The sequence below is a fragment of the Girardinichthys multiradiatus genome, chromosome 7, assembly GCF_021462225.1.
Source record: "Girardinichthys multiradiatus isolate DD_20200921_A chromosome 7, DD_fGirMul_XY1, whole genome shotgun sequence".
In the NCBI taxonomy this organism is placed as follows: Eukaryota; Metazoa; Chordata; class Actinopteri; order Cyprinodontiformes; family Goodeidae; genus Girardinichthys; species Girardinichthys multiradiatus.
In genome coordinates, this window is record NC_061800.1 from 15,403,432 (window position 1) to 15,423,163 (window position 19,732).

The 19,732-nt window shown below is 38.7% G+C and overlaps 1 protein-coding gene across 2 annotated transcripts in view; it reads right to left on the reverse strand.

Annotated features, from left to right (window-relative positions):
• fhip1b (FHF complex subunit HOOK interacting protein 1B) overlaps window positions 1-10,422 on the reverse strand; it is a 31,973-nt gene extending 21,551 nt beyond the window's left edge. For both annotated transcript variants that reach the window (XM_047370425.1, XM_047370423.1), the window contains exons 1-2: window positions 9,956-10,422; window positions 4,290-4,786 (exon numbers count right to left, since the gene is read on the reverse strand). In XM_047370425.1, coding sequence (XP_047226381.1) covers window positions 4,290-4,415 — 126 coding nt within the window. In that variant the 5' untranslated portion in view covers window positions 4,416-4,786; window positions 9,956-10,422. The remainder of the gene's footprint in view (window positions 1-4,289; window positions 4,787-9,955) is intronic.
• Window positions 10,423-19,732: the final 9,310 nt, after the last annotated feature.

The following is a 19,732-nucleotide window of genomic DNA, read 5'->3' on the forward strand; positions in this document are numbered from 1 at the left end:
ATACAATAGTAACAAGGTTGGTTAGAGACTGCCTAAAAAGCCAGAGATACTTTCAAAAGATGTGCTTAAGCAGACGAGGAAGACATAAACATGCACCTGAAAGAAGAGATGAAAAACGTGCAAATTTAGAAATATTCCCACTAGTCTGTCTGTTTAGATTGAGTCCAGCATCAAAGCTAAATGGATGACTCTTTATTTTATAACAGAAAATTAAGGTAAAGAACAGGCGTATTATTAAATGGGAGAGATGTCTGCCAAGATTAAGGTAACAGAAGCGACACTCCAACCAAACTGATGGCAGCTGCAGTCACGGCCAGCTAAAGCACTGTGAATAGTATGGGGGAATTACTGCCTTGAACAACTTTTGGTCCAGAGCTAAATACCAAAGTTCTGTCAGTGTCTAATTAGGGATCGGATGGAAACCAGCATCAAGGTACACCAAGGTTTTAATATGTTAGGGTATGTTATGTTCCTACAGTTTTAAGAGGATTTATTAGTAGGCCAGTCAAAGAGCCAGGACCAGTCCTTCTACCATCCTGCAACTTTTAGATTCCTCATTTCCCCAAATCAATTCAGTCAGATGAAGTTGCAGGATAGTAGCTCTGGAGGACTGGACTTGGGAACCCCTAGCATAGGGTAACACGGCACAGGCCCTTCCCACATGTTGCTGCACACTGCTGGTGAACAGGCTGAAAGTAGGCTACTTTACTTTTCCGTTTTCTCTCTTCCTATGCCCGACTGGATCATATCAAGAAAGACAAATTTGGCGGACTGGAAACGTGATTGTTTTACTCATGCTGCTTTCTGATTAAGTGTATATGCATTCAAATAACATAACATTCATAACATTACTGTAACTGTAATAATCAAAATGGTTTATTTCGCAGCAGTAGGAAGAATCATTGTGCTTTTAAAAAAGAATTAGATACTGGTATACATTTTAGTTTTAAATCATTGAGTAAATAACATTATACCTCGAAACTGTAGTATTTTGATCCAATCTTAGTAGTTTTCAAGAATGTCTGGCCCAACTCTGGCCCTAAAACCTAATACCTGTGCCTGACCGGAAATATTAAAACAAATTCCTAAGAAGGTTTAGATATGCTGAGAAAAGACTAATGCCTATAATAAGAGGAATTTAACAGCACTAATGTGGTGAGGTTTCACAACATTATTATGTGTAGTCACAATGAGTAGAATGACAAGTCAGAATAACACATCATGATGAAGCTGCAGAAACTGGTGCAGAAAATGTGATGGATTACCACACAGCTACAAACAAATGTACAAAACTACCACCGCTAATGTTGTGACAAAACTATTCTCCCACACAACCAACATTTTAACTTCCACTTAATTTCTTTTTAGACGTAAATTTGTGTGCAACTAGATCATTTTCAGTTTAATTCTATTTAGGTAGCACAATCTGACAACATGTATGTGAGGATATGTATTTTTTCCTAACAAGAATGGTTTTTCTGTGAAGTTGGAAGGCAGCAATGACTGAAATGCTACATAACATCAATGAAACTATAAAAGCATAGCAGATAGACAGCTTCTAAGCATTTTAGATGTTAGTGCCCACTTCGTCATGTAGGAAAAGAGATTCGTATTGTAATACATTTTTTTTTTAGACATTTGCAACATCAGGACCACGGCTACTTCTGTCGATGATTGTACATCGAACAAAAAGCATCGACTTGAAAGAGCAAATATCCAGCAAGCACTCAGTGTAATGCAGCCTCCAAGGCGTTTAAACCACCAACAGGAGATGGAGCTCTATGAGCCATAAAACCTTTATTCAAGGACTGGACACGAGCCAGACTGGCTATTAACGTATACTGGCTACTTGAGTTAGCACTGAGACAGTCAACCTAATGTGTGAACATAACACAACCCACTTCCTCAATGGTCAGATCCTTTAATGCAATGACAGACTTGAAAATGTGTAACTAGTCTCATTTCTGCTTTTAGCTATAAAAATACACAACAGCAGCTGGAGGCACAGAGTCTGTTGCCAGTGTAGGATTTAGTCGAGAGTGTGATTATAGCTAACTGGAAAGAAACTTTAAAGCCGACACAAAACTAGTCGATTTTGACATGAGAAAAACGGAGAGTTCTTCAGTGGTTTGATGCAGCCAGGTAAAATAGGTGCAGGCATGGACCAGGTTCAGGGATCAAGATAAACCAAGATGAAGTTTTAAAAACGTAGAGCTTCAAACGGGCTAAGCTTTTTTTTCATTCCTCATTCCAAGTCGAATATCTCTAAGTCGTGTAATTTTCATTTGAAATTTTTAACATATCACCCTGAAACTTTGGTGTTTTTACTCAGGATTATCACACTGTGACTAAGCAGAAACATCACAGCCCGGATCTTGAAAGATCCCAATAAGGGGCGCTAAATTGCTTTTACAAAAAGAAAATGCAATAAGTGGGCGTGTTGCATGCCATTTTCAAAGATTGCGATTGCAATAGAAAACAGGTGCAAAAGAGATGCAGACCGCCCTATTTAAATGAGGACATTGTGTGTGCTACTGGATGCTACTGCCCCCAGGGGCACAAGAGAAAAAGCACACAGGTCCTCTGCTGTGTTGCTTGAAACCTGCAGGTGTTGTTGCGCTGCATCATTATCAATGGTCCAGTTGCTGATTTTTTTCCTTTGGTTCCGTTCTGGTCTTGCTTTTTTTTTTTTACCTTTGTCGTCACTATTCACAGCAGCAGGTTTGTCATCTTAGCCTCTGCACTGACGAGTTTATAGGGCGCCTCTGAATGCGTAATTGTGCATGCAGAAGGCTGAGTTTCAAGTTGTTCTGTGAGCAGATGCTTCATGTTCGTTGGATGGACCAGTGAGGCAAAGACTACATCCTGCTTTGACTTTAATCAAAATATTGGATTACAGGCTATTGCGCAGGAGGGCAGACCTGTGTCCAAAGTAGCGTGCTGTAGGAGTTGGCCATCTGTATATTATAGCTTTGCTAATTTTAAAACATAGCGTCACATCACTGCCCTGCAAAGAATTTAAATTGTACATTCATGTACATAAAAATAAATTAGTTTTTTAATGAATTTTACTGAATTCGCTTTGCCAATATATTAACGTTATACAAGGGGTTTGATTGTTTAAATAGTTTTTTGGTGACACTAAATTATTTTTACTGTATAAACAACAAGCTCCCCTGGCATATGTTCACATTCAAAGTCCAGCTGATCCAGCTCCTATTCCTCTATAATCTATGCCTCCTTCTGGCTACAGTGACAGCAAACATTTTTGAGTCCCAGTAAATATCTGCATTTTAAACGTGCAAAATCTAGACTCAAAAACAGCACCACAATCCCTTTCAGCTTTGATGCATTGCATAGCGAGTGGTAAGGGATTACATTTGCATATCCCCCTCCCATAAATTTGGGTCATTATTATATGGTTTGCATATTCCTAAAGGCAAACATGCTAAAAAGTTTGTACCCGCTGTGCTGCTGATTAAACACAGGCAATCCGATTAGTACCTGGTTTCTGGATCAGCTTTGCAGACGCAAACCAGTTTGCATGTGGTTTTGTACAAGCAATTGTGAAGAGAGTCAGAAAGGCAACACTGACTTAAAGCATATATTGTGTTTACAAAACTGTGGAAGCCTTTTCTAAACTCTGATGATTATTTGAACATTTAATTCCTTGCAAATTTACAATATGCCTTTGTAAAAACAAATTCAGGATGTTAGCATTTAATTTCCTATTAGCCAAACTATCTCCTGGCCTTTTGTAATAAATCTTTAAGATTATGTCTGCTTCCAGATGTGACCGATTTCTTTCCTAAAAAAAGGTTTTCCCAATTAGGGGAGTAGAATTAGTGCATAATTTAACCGAGTGCCAACCACAACTGCAACCATATCTAACCTTGTAGGGAAGCCAAATTCACTGCTGGATTTTACATAATATTCCTGCTTTGGAGCTTTTATTTCTTCCTTTTTCTCTTTCCATTTCAAAAAATAAGTAAATATTCAAATACCGTGCAGTTTGCAGCTGCATTACTACAATCTTACAATAAAATATTAAAATATTGCAAATAAAGAGTATACGCCAACAGTTTAATGGGCATCATTATATGTATTAACCAAAACTTAACATTTGGTTTAATGCAGACCAGATGCAGCGAATGACACCACAGCTAAGCATTTCAAAAATAGTACTCCAGCAAAGTAAATAAACAGGATGTCGAAAAGAAAAAAAAAAAGTGTGAGAGGGTATTTTGCGTTTGTAAAGTTTCACAAAGTAGGTGGTGTCTTCAGCACACCTGTCTCCAGTGGTTCTCAAACACCATGAGGCAGGTCTCTGGGTCGGCAGTGCACGGGCTGGAGGGGGCGGCGGAGGGGACGGCGCTGCGGCCGGACCGCGGGTTCAACCTGCTAAGCCAGCTCATTCCAAACCCGGCGGGAGGCAGGTGAAAGGCCTTACAGACTCAAAAACCAGGGGGAGGGAGAAAGTTTGAGTACAGAGACAATGCGGGCAGGGCAGAAAGAGAGAGCTCAGGAGGGGAACTAAAGGACAAGATGTGGACAGAGGAGGAAGGAAAAGTAGGAGAAGAGGGACAGAGAGGGGGGAGGGGAGGGGAGGTGATCCCAATCAGAGAAAAAGGATGACGCTTGAACGAGCTGTCACTGCCAATCAGCCGGGGCCAATGGGAAGCGTGTTGCTGATTTAGAGACTTTTTTATCCTGTCCTCCCTGTGGACCCTGTCATCCAGTCTGAAGCCAACTCCACTCCATAGCCAGTCAGGACGGGGACGCCACTCTGTGAAGACAAAAACAAACAGCTCCTTACTTTAAACTTCCACCTTTTCTGTGTCACAACAACGTTTTTAAACTCTGATGAGGTACGAAAAATCAGAGCACCTGGGGCGATGCGACAATCACTACATTTTACGTACTTAATTAGAGCTAAAACCCCTTTTACGCTATAAATGTATCTCTGTAAAAATAGTGAGACAATAATTGGAAACATGTTTTATATCTTGAGATTTATGCTGTCTTTTTATGCTGCGGTGAAGAAAAAAAAATATAACAAAAACAATCCAACTATGTAGAAATCACTTATGCCAAAGGCGTCCTGTGTTTTCCCCAACAAATATAAGTAATCCTCTGCACTATGCCATTACCAAGGAAACCGTTTCAGTTCTCTAGTAGGGAAAACTACAACAAGTCCTCCTTCTGTTTACTGTGGAAGTTAAGAAAGCCAGCAAATGGACAAGTGTCCTTGCTTTAAATGTCAAAATCAGTCACGCTTTTCTGTTCACAACTAAAAAAAGGTTCCATATATGTATCTAGAATGGATACCAAATTTATGTTGTATACTCAAAGCCTAATTGTGTGAAGAGTCTGCTCTCGATTTGAGCTCCAAGTTTAACTCTAAAATATAGCGCCATTTAAAAAGTAGAAATCGTAAAGTGAGTTCCAGATAAAAGACGCGCCATCTCACACAAATTTAACCACTACTTTCTGATCAGTGACGTGCTAGGTGGAAACTTAGGCAATGACAGAAAATCTACCACACAAGTAATGAGTGCTAAAAAAAATACAAACCAAAGAAAAGTTGACACGATGCAACGACAAAGTCCTCCGTCTTCATTTTGGTGGAAGGTTTATTTATTCAGTTAAACAATAAAAAGACAAATTCATTCAGTTTCCTGCTAAAAGAAGAAACTTTACCTACACTTCTAAAAGCAGATGCTATTCATGTACCATAGATTTGTTATCACTGCATATATACTTAAAAGGTGTTCATTTAAAATGTGCCATGAACAGAAAAAGTAACAGGATATATTTCTCATGTAGCTGTCTTTTCTGTTCGTAGCTCATCAGCCTTGCGTGTCCTGGCAGCTCAAACTCAATCGTGGACCAAGAAAAATTAAAATGATCACAACAAATGGATGACTAAGGTGGAAGGAAAATGATGCATGTTTTCCAGCATTTATTACCAAGAAATGTATGTTTTTTTGTTTCTATTCAACCCCCATGACTCACTACTTTAAAAAAACAAATGCCTTTGTAACCTCCCTCTGCTGCAATTGCAGCAGCTTTGGACGCTTGCGTCTACCTGCTTTACACATCAATGAATGTGACCATTTTTCCATCCAATGAGAAGTCAGATTGGATGAAGAACTTCTGTGAACAGCAATTTTCAAGTCTTGAGACAAACCGTCAACTGGCCTTAGGTCTGAACTTTGACTGGGCCATTCTAACATTAATTTGCTTTCATCTAAACGTTCCACTGAAGCTCTGGTTGTATGTGTAAGGTTGTTGTCCTACTAGAAAGAGGAACTCAACGTCCGTCTTCAGCAGCTTCTAACAAGTTTTCTCCCAGTGTTTCCCTGTATTTAGCTCCATTGAGGTTGCCATCGACACTGACCAGCGTCCCTGCCCCTGCTAAAGAAATGTAACCTCACAGCATGAGGCTGCCGTCCCCACATGTCACCGTGGGGAGGATGTTTTCCTCTAAACGCTCGTCCATTAAGTCCAGATTTTTGGAGTGCACAACGAATGGTTGCCCAGATTCATCCACCTGAGCTGTGGAGCTCCTGCAGAGTTACCAAGCCCTATATGGGTACTTATCTGATTAAAGCTCTCCTTGCCTGACACTTTAGATGGATGGCCATGTTTTTTGGTAGGTTTACAGTTGTACCATACTCTCTCAATTTTCGGATAAAGCCTTGAACAGTGTTCTGTAAGATGTTCAGAACTTGACCTACTGTTTCATAACCTAACCCTGCTTTAAACCATTACTCAACTCGAACCCTGACCTATGATGTGCTCCTTGGTTTTCATGAAGCCGTTTGTTCACTAATGTTCTCTAACAAACTTCTCAGTCCTTCACATGACAGCTGCATTTATTCTGAGATTAAATTGCACCAGCTGGACATATCAGGTGGTCTCTGCAGGCTACTGGTTACACAACAACCTTCCACCAAAATATAAAACTTTATTTAGGAACATCATAGTAAAAAGGGGCAAAATACAAATTCACGCAACACATTTTAGATTAACATTAGTTAAAAATTCTGAAAACCATGCGTCCTTTCCCTTCACAGTTATGTAATTACGCTGCGTCGGGCCATCACATTACATTCCAATAAAACACACTGAAGCTTGGGGTTGTAAAATGACAACATTTTAAAATGCGGAAAGGGTATTAAAAACCTTTCCATCTAACAATTTATCCCAAAATAGCATAAATAAAAGGGATCCATTACAGGAACCTCCCTAATGAGTCAAGCTGGGACTAAATAAGCCGATGTGCTCAGTGCTACAGTGAGAAAAGTAAGCATTGCAATAGATGTACAACACTTTTTTCATTACTTGTTGCCACATGATGTGAACGAATGACTCACGGTTTCCACTTGGACACAAGAAAATATTTCATCCAGAGTTTTCTTTTTTTTCTCCCACAGCAGCTGCACACAAATGGTTTGGAAAGGAAACCAGGCCACTATTTACCCTTTTTTTTTCCTTTTAATGTTTAACCACTCCTTATTTTAATACGTCCAACTTATGTGATCATGCAGAGATCTGTAAAGATATGAAAAAAAGATCCCAGAAAAACAGTTTGGCTAAGTTTTGCCCTAAATATTTATGTAAATTCTATCAAAATACTTGAAGCACTTTCAAGAAAATATACTGAACTTGACGTGCAGAGTTCAGTACTGCAACACACACGGAAATTCAAAAAGCATCATAAAACCACTCATAAAAAGAGTTCAAAGTGCAACTACAGGTTCCATTAAAGGAAGACGGCGTTCCTAAAGACCTGAGTTGAGGATTGGTGATCAAGCATACCTTTCCATAGTCTTGAGTATTTCAATCTCAGAGCCATGTATAAAGCTCTAACTCTTGGGTTATAATAAAAGTGGGAGCACAAGTTTGTTTTCCCAGAGCTCCTGTGATTTTACGCAATGGAGAAATTGAAACCAACACCAGTTTTAATCAGAAACTTTGAATAAGCCCAAAAAGTAAAGTCTTTCTATCATATTCTTCTCCTTTTCGACCTCAAACCTCTTGGTCTGCTAAAACTTCACAGATAACGTGAGAAGGCATGTTTACATGGACATAATTTGGAATAAAGGGCAGATGGGAATAAAAATGCGTCACGTAAACACGCCAATCGGAATATTCTGATCAGATTCGAAAGGACCGTAATGAAATTGTATTCCGAATGAGAGGGCTGGTTTATGCCGATTGGCAATCCGAACGATGGGCATATAAACACTTTTTCAGATGATGTCATTCTGATTGTTGCAAACCGACCTGAGTGTGTGCCTATTTCAAAGCGATGCATTTCCGCTCTCAGAACCTGGCACGGCTCCATTCTGGACGCTCAGAACACTCAGAACCAACACAATTCCAGGCTTGTTGTTTTCTTTTTTTTCACAGTACAGATAGAAGTTCATCTTCTGTAGTTGGTTTAGAAAAATCCCACAACTCAGCTCATGTCAAAGTGCTTCAATTCTGAATAAAGACTGGTGTATGTAAACACATGTCATGATCGGATAATTTAATTTTGCGGCCATATAAAGGGTATATTCGGATTTATTGATTTGAATCCGATCATGACGAGCATGTAAACATAACTAGTGTCTGTTATGACAGGACTCACTGATGCAGCATAAGATGAATATGACTAAAGAGACACTGATAGCCGCAAAAGAGCCAGACATGAGTCAGTCACTGGTATGAAGGTCTTAAACCATAAACCTTAAGACATAAATGGCATTACATTGCCTTAATATTACTATAACTGTAATAATCTATGCATATTTTATAGAGCTTCAAAAAAAATCATCATTGCAGTATCAATGTGTGCAATGTCACAATCACAAAGCTTGGATGACCACCACTGCAAAGATCGTAGCGAGGAAAATGTAGGGTAAATGCAATCAATATCATCATTCTACCTAATCAGAGATGAAAAAACAGCCCAACACATTTGCTCTGAATTTAGCTTATTTGATCTGTCTGTTACACTTTTAACAGCAAAGCTAAGGGAAAGACTGTCTACACATTCACAATTCCTCAAAAGGTGACATATACAGACTATTTTACCTAAACAACAGATAAAAAAAAATCAATAAGTGCCGAATAAATTATCAAAGACAAACCTAGATGTGTCTACAGGTCCCATGTTCTTAACAGTATTTGCATTTTTCACAACAATTACCAGCAACAGGTCAGCAGGTTATACAAGCGGCTCCGAGTTATATGTCAAACACCTAAAGCATCAAACTTTTATGAGCATCATATGTTCATCTTTTGAGTATTAAACATTGATGGAGGCCAGAAAACTAAACGCAGTAACCCTAGGCAGACTATCCACACACGTCGGTGGATCATGAAACCACGCATTCCTTTCTACGGATACCTTTCCTTGTATATAACTGTTCTTTATTTTGTGAAACTATGTGAAACCTAAAAAGCCAACGAAAGTCAACTTTACTTTGACTCAACGTGGGTTTGTCAGCAGATTATCGAACAGTTACTGTTTAGCCTCAGAGTTTAGAGATAACAGCCAGAGGAATGCGTGTTTCTGAGTTTCAGGATCAGTAATTAAACCAAGGAGGCAGGAGTTCACTGGTTGAATCTTGCCTGTTGCCTTTACATCATAGGCTTATGTCAGTCACATCTTATGACAGCAATTAAACGCAGCCCTTGTAATAAACCGTTTCGGTTTTTTGTGTTATGTCTGATATAATAGTTTCCATCCTGTATTTCAGTTTTATTAGCCCGTAGCGGCGCTTCACCGGGCGCCGTCAGAAAAAAACAATCAGTGCAACTGGATTTCGAAATGATGTAGCAACCTAATTTACTCAGTAAAATTATTAACTTATTCTATTAAACAAGCCCTATATTGATATATCTGGCTAAGCACGTAAAAACATATAAATAGAGCCCCGGTAATATCTAGAATACATACCGTGTTTATTTGCAGGAGTCTCAGCAGTTGTAGACAGGAGATTTCCTCGGATAGCTACCTGCTTGCTAGCTGCCTGCTAACGCCTAGCCGTTAATGAATTCCACAATGTCAGAGCAATAAACGGCTGACGGGAACAAACACAGCGCAGAAACAACCGGTGAACTGCTCCACTCTGACCCGGCGACGCTAACAAATTGACCACTCCTTCTTCGGGACAGTTGTGCATCCTGTTAGCGACAGATAAACATCCCATTTGATGATTTCTCAAACACTCTTCCCTCACCCGCAGCCATCTTGCTTTAACTCCTCCCACACGGCTTCACTGAGTCACAGCGACGCTGCTCACAGCTGCATGGGGGGCTTACCGGGGCAAAAACCGAACCGGTTCCGTTAAATGTACACTAGGTACTAATACTTGTGACATCAAGGAGGCGCAATGCTGCCACCCCAGCAAAAGAAAATAAATAATTCAGTCATTTTGTAGTGTAAACAAGTGTTCCACCAATACCTTTTGAATCACTCATAGTATATTTCCATGCTATTATAATGCGTTATTCAAGTTATAACAAGACATTTTCAAGTTATAACAGAGAATACATTATTGGATAACAACAAAACATGTCTATTTTTTCATTTCTGTTAACAACATAGCCTTGGCTTATTGCTGAAGGTTTTAATCCAACTGTTATTCCATCGAAAGTTGGAAATAACTTATATCCTAGTTTCAGGATTTAACTGTAAACCAAATGTCTTTGTTTCAAGGCCAAATATTCTCTGTTCCTATTATTGAACTTAACGTATATTCTACAGAACAAAATGTGACTTGTTAGTTAAATAAAAGGTCTATAACAAGTAAATTACCAGACTTTTAGTCTAGCCACTAAAAAGGCATAACATTCACCAGATATTGAGTGCTGAATATTTAGTGACAAAATCCTTTAAAAAGAAATGTAGCTAAGATTTTTTATTTTTTATTTTTTTGTGATCGTGGATCGCAACTTTTACACGTTTTATTTGTAATTAATGGCCACGAAGTATCCCAGAATTTCAGATTTTTAAATGATCCAGTTGTCATACTTTTCAAGCTCTTTACATGATCTTGGTGTCACTTGAAAGTTGTGTATATATTCACATATTAGCTTACCAATATTAGTCATTGCCTCCCAGCCCTTTCTTTCTCTCCTGTGGTCTTCGCTCACATAGACTGCATTTTATAATGACTAAATTCCCTACACAGCTGCTCTCATTCACATATATAAATTATTTTGTCAAGCTGAAATTTTCAACATCTACTTGGCAGCACTACATTCAATATTACAATGCTGTAGGATTAATGCTCTTATCACATTATCACACCATAATATAAAAGTTTTCAATTTGTACATTATTGCAACAGTTTCATTATTAAGTAACTTTCCAGTTATTATGTAAAATAAATGTTGTAGGAACATATAAATTGTCATAATCTGCCTGTTTGGGGTTTTGAGTTTGAGTTTTGTTAACTTTTCTCAGCACTACCATGTTCATTTGTTTTATTTCAGTTCATTTATGTTTGATTCATTCTGGCGCTTAGGTATTCGTTACTTCCCTGGATTCCTATGTTAGATGTTTTAGTTTGTATTTCCTTATAGATCTGGTTCCTCCCTGTTTATGTTTTTTGGCAGTCCCATTGTTACAGTTCACTTAGATGTTTTCTGTTACCTCCCTGCACTCCCTGCTCATCAAAGTTAATTGTTTAATCTCCCTCAGTTGCCTTCTGTCTCTCGCTCACACCAGCTGCTCCCGATTTTCTCCTTGATTGGCTCCCTTAGTTCATTGGTCCATTCTCCACCTTCACTCAGCATTTATACTCTCTGGTGTTCTGCTCTCACTACTGGTTTCTCCTACTGGCTTCCTGTTGCCATGTCTGTTTGTCCCTTGTTTGTTTTAGACCCCAAGTTATTCTAGGGCATTGTCTCTTTGTTTCAATATAGACCATATCATTTTATTTACCCATGGAAGATTATTTAATTTTTCTTTTGTCCTGACCTTTCATTTTCTTGAAACAATTAATGGTTGTTTTAAGTTCAGTCATAAAAGTCGATATTGATTCCAGCCAGCTTCTTTGATTGCAAGTCCAAGATTTAATAACTCACATTTTGGAATTCTGAGATGATCTAACTTATTAGAAGATGAGTAAATCAATCTCTTTTTATTAATTTGTTTCAGAAACAATATTAAATTATGATCTGATAGCCCTGTGACCAAATTGTATGTTTTCAAAATGTGGTCAGGTCGATTTGAACTAGAGGCTAGATGAACAAGAGTCTGTAGATTTGGTTATTCTAGTTGGCCCTTCAATTATTTGCTTTAGATCATATTTGCTTAGAGCTGAATTAAGCTCCTTCCTCTTTGTTTTATCACACCAGTTTATGTTTGAATCTCCAAATAGGATTATTTCATTGTTATTATTATTGTAATGTTTGACAAGTGTTTAACTGATCATAAAACACTCTGTTTGTATTAGATGGCTTATACATACCTATCACAGTAAATTACATTTGATCTGCAAGGGTTACTTTAAGCACAATACATTCCAAATCATTGTCTGATAATATGATTTCTTTGCAAGCATATTATTAAATATGTCGCTGCCACCCTCTTATTTCACAGTTGGGATGGTGTTTACTGGTTTTTAATGCCCCCCTTTTCCTCCAAATGTAATAATGTTCATTATGACCAAAAAAATCAAATTTAGTTTAATTTTATCTCGAAATAATAAGATATATGTTCTTTCGTGCATTTACAAAGTGTAATCTTGGTTTTTATGTTGCTTTTGGAGTAGAGGCTTCTTATTCACTGAGTGGCCTTTCAGCTCATGTGGGTACATGACTTGTTTCACTTGTGGATAATGATACTCTGCAGTTTCAACCAGGAACTCCACAAGTTCTGCTGCTTTTCTTTCAGCGTTGATTTTCACATTTTCACACCATAACAAGATTTGTTATGGACAAATGTTTGTCTTTAAGACAAGTGACAGGTTCTTTACCTGTCACTGGTCTAATATTTATGATGGCTGGATAGTCACATTGTGTATATTTTGGCATATAATTGTTTGAACAGATGAAAATGCCACATCTCAGCATCTGAAAATTGTAGCCAAGAATGAACCAAACTTGTAGAGGGCCACAATTCTCTTTCTCATATTTGCTCTGATTTTGTTTTTCTTCACTTGATGTCACATGAGGGGAAAGTGTGTTTGAGTTGTGCCCTAAATTCGTCCACAGGGGTTCCTTAGCTGTTGGAAAATAACCAACCAGAAGCTTACAAAATCATGGCATGATCTTCTGAACTTTTCCAAATTGTTTAAGGGCATAGTAATCTAGGTTTGAGTAAACTCCCTAATTGAAGCAAGTAATAAAAACGTCGCCTAGTTTTGTGTATCCCTGGTAGTGTTTTTTGCATCTGATGTCTGGGTGTGATTGATCCGAGACTTCTTCTAATTACTGGAATCTGTTTATGCAACATTCCAACAGTGATCAAACTGTCACCTTATATGTTTACACCCCAAATGTCTCGTTTTCATTTTGTCTAATACATAGATCAGGCATATATTTATGACCAACTCCTTGGCCCATTTTTTATTGATTCTTAATACTACACCTTAGTACCACAAGCTACATTTCTGGAAATGCTCTGAACCAGTTGTCCAGCCATCACAATTTGGCCCTCGTAAAATGTGCTCAAATACTGATGTTTTGTCATTTTTCCTGCTTCTAACACATTTACTTTGAGGACAAAATGTTCCTTGATGAAGAAACAATCTGTGTTATTCACTTTACCTGTCAGTGGTTGTATTGTTATGCCTGATCATTATATTTTTATCATTGTTCGGGACATGTGGTTTTACCTTTATTATGCACTCAGTGTTTGTTGTGTCTCAGTAGCCGACAAAGAAGAGACAAAGACCTTCTTGGTTTTCTAAGGGGAGGCAAGAATTCCCCGAGCACCTATGACATCTGTTGTTGCTTTCTCCCATAGAGACCAGCATCACTAGGAACTGCGCAGGTAGACCTTGTTTGTATCAGGTCAGCATGAAACATTTCTGCCTGATGCAAAGCGATCACCTCTAATCAGCTTAGATACACTTATTTTTAAAGTGAAGGACATAAAAAAATTCTTCCCAGAATGGATAATTTAGGTAATGTTAGCGTCAGGACAAACCATTGGCGTAGACTGCTCAGGTGGCATCATGGACAAAAAATGAATGAGGAAGGCAATGAGGGAGGCAAGGATGGAGAGAAAAAGCACTCCTTTTGGAACATCAAGCCTAATTTCAAGTGAGTTGTTTATAATCTGACACAATGGAAAAAATATTTTTAATCACCATTAAAGTTTATCTGACGCAGGATATTACCACGCCAAGGACAGTATGACAAAGCTGTAATTTTCTTGTATATTCAACCTTCATCTCTTTTGAATGAAGATGTGTGAATGTTTCCACATGATCTACCATCCTCAAAAAGCATTCTTAAAGACAAATAATGTTTTTAAAATAACATTTCCTTGGGTACAAAGTATTTCTACTATTCACTAAGAAATAAAGTGTTATTAAGTGGTTTGGCCAGCTTAATTACATTAACAGAACTGTAGAGAGAATGTTATTTAAATTTGGAAGATGTTTTAAATTTATTTAGATTTACAAAACTCTCACTAATACTGGGCCTTGCAAATGTTTTAACCTTTTCACGTTTTTTGATTTTACAACTACAAACATCAATGTATTTTATTGTAATCGTATGTGATAAACCAACACAGAGAGGTACCTAATTGTGAAGGAAAAATAAAATGATAAATATGTTTCAAAATGTTCATTATCGAAGATCTTAAAAGAGTGCACTTGTATTTAATCCACTGAGTCTAGCCTTTTGAAACCACATCCCTGCTAATACAGCTGCAACTCCTTTGGGGTATCTCTCTACTAGCTTCACACAACTGGAAACTCCATATTGGATGGAAATCATCTGCCAGCAACAATTTTTAAGTCCTGCTGCAAATTCTAAAATGGATAAACTTTGACTGGGCCATTCAAACATATGAATATGCTTTGTATCCCAGTTGTTAAATTTAGCTCAATCCATCTTCCTATCAACCTTAACCAGCTTCTCTGTCCATAATGCAGAAAAGCATCCCACAGCATGATGCTGCAGCCATATGAGATCTGGTGTTTACAGGGTGATGTGAAGTCTTAGTCTTTTTGAAACATGGTGTTTTGTACAAAGGCCAAAACTACAGCCAACATTTCAAAATCTGAAACACTTTTACAAGTCCCGAAACACATTTACATTTGACTAAACAAATTAACATTTGAGGAAACAAATTTACATTTCAGTAAACACATTTACATTTTAGAAAACATTTGAACAACATGTGAAACACTTTTACAAAAGGTAAAATCTTACGAAAAAGGAATGTACCAACTCTGAGGCTGACTTGGAAGTGATGAGGGGAGTGCTCATGATGACCTAAGATGGACAGCAATGGAGTGGGGTTTGCCCTGTTTTCGCAATTACCCCTTCAGTTTTTCAGACACTGGACTGCAATAGGTGTGGCAGTTGCAGATAGTCATCCTTAAACCATATTTCTAGTGCTAATAGACCACAAATGATTGGACAATAAAACATGATATCATGAATATATTCCGCTTAGTAAAAGAGAGTAAAAGATGGAAAATGTCTAACATTGACTGGCTTTAATTTTGAAATTCCACATTAGATCTTAATGAAATTCGATGAGTGGAATCTGGAAGTGGGAGTAAACACTGAAAACATTGTTGCAATAAACACAGCAGCATAGGGAAAATAAGGTAAAATTACTTTAAGGCTATTAATTTTGAAATTCCACATCAGATGTCGCTGAAATTAGATGAGTGACATCTGGAGGTGTCCTGTCAACCCAATGGGAGACTGGTCACTGGAAACAATTTTGTTTCTAATAAGTGTGGAAACTTAGGGAATATTAATGGACAAAAACAAAAAAGTAATATCTACATATTTGCAGGTGGACTTTTAAATATCTAATTTAAATAACAGCAAAAGCAGCCTCCACCAGAAAATCAATTAATTTAAAACATATTGATTTCACTAAGATCTCAGCAAGCACCAGTACCGCAATTCATGATGATTTTCAGGCAGAACAAAACTGCATGAGTGCTGATTTGACCGCCTTTTACGAAGTGGCAGCTGGCTCGACCGCAGTAAAACAGCTTCAGCCGCCGTGGCGGCATGCATTCAGACCGCGAATGACACGACAGGAGCAAGTGATTTACATGTCAACCCATTGTAGAGACGGTTCAGGAGCAAAGCAATACGAAGGACGTGATGCGAACAGCGCGATTAGCGCGAATAGAGAGAAGCTAGAGCGAAGCAAAACCCGCAATGGACGTGAAGCAAATTTTGAAAGAGTTGAAACTTTTCTGTCAGTTCGTGTTGCAAATCAGTCAGTGCAGTCCCTGCAAAGAAAGAAGGGATAACAATACCTACAGTCTGCAAACATCATGTATATAAAAAAGACAGAAACATTCATGTAAGCATAGGATGAAGGAAAGTTTGCTGTTAAGAGGTTTGTGGGTGGCTTTGAAAAAAGCCGTTGAAATTTAGTCCTGAAAAGGACTGTTCAATAAGGCACGCATGAAGTTGTGAAGCACACATGTGGCCTTCACACAGCTTTCTATTGAGCTGAGATTATTTTACTCACCGAAGACAGATTGGCAGGCGTTGTGCAGCGGGGATACAGCGCCTGTAGTTAGTGTCCTGGAGGCTGATTCGTCCCCTAACGCAGGACAGCAGGTCCTCAAACTGGGTCCTGGATAGACAGAAGTACCACTGAAAGCAGTCGTCATCTAGACACTGCTACTGGAGTCGACGGTGGTACTCTCCAAACAGGTTCTGTCTCTGGACAATCTGGTGAACACAGAGATTTTCATAAATAAAGCATCGTGACTTGTTCAGTAAAGTCCAGGTCTGCCATGTTGAGTTGAAATCAGCATGCAGCAGATAGAAGCTCCTCCTCATTGATGAAACGGTGACGCAAGTGAAGCGTTGTCGCCCCTTAGGCCACACAAATATCAGGCGAGCGACAGCACGCAAACGAGGCAAAAAATTTGCTGGAATCGTGGCTGGTCTGAACGCGCTGATCTTGCACCTTGTGGCACCCTCCGGTGGCGGATGTGGCATTTCTAGTAGCCACTGCCACGAATGGAACTTGATGTCTCCCAGATTCTAAGGCCCAACCACATGAAAAACAAAACCGCGTTATTCTACTCATAAGTGTGCCACTGTAGATACACCGCAAAATGCCACTAGATTGCTATCCACCTTGGGTCACCATGAGCTCTCCCGTTATCACTTCAGCCTCGGAGTTGGTACAGTTCCTTTCTGTTAGATTTTGTCATTTGTAAAACTGTTTTGTGTATTGTTAGTCTTTTCTAAAATGTTAATTTGTTCTCTAAAATTTTAATTTGTTTTCATAAATGTTTATTTGTTTTCTCATATCAGAATCAGAATCAGCTTTATTGCCAAGTTTGTACAGAAAAACAAGGAATTTCACTCCACTCTGTTAGGATTTTTCTTTGTTTTTTTTAATAATTTTATATAATAATGGAAATAAATAATATTTTTTTAAATATACCTATGTTCACAATTGACTTTACAATAGAATATAATGTGAGATCAGTTCAGGTATGCATGGTGTTGTTCTGGAACTGTCAAGTGTCCATGAAAGAAACAGCCTGGGGGAAGAAACTGTCTCTCTGGCGGCTTGTTTTAGCAGACAGCGCTTTGTAGCGCAGACCTGAAGGTAAAAGCCTAAACAGTTTGTGTGCAGGGTGTGTGGAGTCTACAGAGATTTTGGCTGCCCTTTTTCCGGACCCTAGACCTGTATAAGTCCTGGATAGAGGGAAGGTTAGCCCTGATGATTCTCTCTACAGACCTGATTGAGGATGGTGAGGGGGGATGTGGGGGCGGTGTTCTCAGAAAGTCCACCATCATCTCCACAGTCTTGATTGGATTAAGCTCCAGGTGGTTCTGACCACACCAGTGTACCAGCCGATCCACCTCCTGTCGGTATGCAGACTCATCACTGTCTGGGATCAGTCCAAAAGGGGGGTGTCATTTGCAAACGTCAGGGGTTTCACAGATAGGTCCGCTGAGGGGCAGTCATTTGTGAAGATGGAGAAGAGGAGTGGGGAGAGAACACATCCTTTTTTTTAGCTTCTTACTTTGTTTTCTCAAATGTTAATTTTGTTTCAGATTTTGTAATGTTGGCTTGCACCTGCCCTACAAAATACTTAACTTTGGTCTCGTCTGACCAGGGTTCCTTTTCACATATTTGCTGTATCCCCTACATGGCTTGTGGGAAACGTAAAGAGGACCTTGTATGGTTTTCTTTAAACACAGGCTTTTTTCTTGACCCTCTTCCATAAAATCTAGAAATTCGGCCGGTGTAACTAATAGTTCTCCTGTCAAACGATTCTGAGCTTTGGATCTCTGCAGATCCTCCAGAGTTACCATGGGTCTCTTGGCTACTTCGCTGGTTAATGCTCCCTCTGCCTGGCCTGTCAGTTTAGGTGGACAGCCATATCTTGGTAGGTTTACAGTGCCATATTCTTTCCATTTTTGGATTATGGGTTGAATTTTGCTGCGATGGACTGGCGACCTTTCCAGGGTGTACCCCGCCTCTTGCCCATAGACCACTGGAGATAGGCACCAGCTCCCCCGCGACCCTGTACGGAAGAAGCAGGTATAGAAATGGATGGATGGTTGATGGTTAGCTCTCAGCAGCCATTACTTTATGGGATTCTTCTTAAATAAAATTGATTCTATTAAAAAGAAAATCTTTAACATACTCCCGAAGATGATTACTTCATCCTCAGCAAGCGAGACAACATTGGAAGTAACTGTAGAACCTGATTTGTGTTTGGACTGTTTTGATCCTGTGAAGATTCCTGAGTTATCAAAAATATTAGCTTCATCTTAACCTTCAACTTGTATGTTAGACCCAATCCCAACCAAATTATTTAAGGAAGTGTTCCCTCTGATTACCAGCCCCATTTTAGATATGATTAATCTATCCTTAGTAAATGGATCAGAACCACAAGCTTTTAAGGTAGCTGTAATTAAACCTTTGCTTAAGAAACCTTTGATTGATCGAGATGACTTAATAAATTACAGACCTATGTCCAATCTTCCATTCTTATCTAAAATTCTTGAGAAAATAGTTGTTAATCAAATGTGTGAACATTTACACAGCAATGACCTGTTTGAAGAGTTTCAGTCAGGTTTCAGAGCTCATCATAGTACTGAAACAGCTCTGCTGAAAGTCACTAATGATATTCTTATGGCCTCAGATAATGGACTTGTGTCTGTTCTGGTTCTGTTAGACCTCAGTGCTGCATTTGATACAGTCGACCATAATATTCTCTTAAAAAGTCTGGAATATGCTGTAGGGATCAGGGGAACAGCACTAGGCTGGTTTAAATCTTATTTGTCTGACAGATTCCAGTTTATTAATGTAAATGATAAATCATCTTTAAACTACAGGGTTAATTGTGGAGTACCACAGGGTTCAGGGCTTTGGCCAATTCTCTTTACTATATTTATGCTTCCAATAGGTAAAATTATCAGGCAGCATAGAATAAATTTTCACTGTTACGCTGATGACACTCAGCTTTACTTATCCATAAATCCTGATGAATCCAACCAGTTAGATAGACTATAAGCATGTCTTGAAGACATAAAA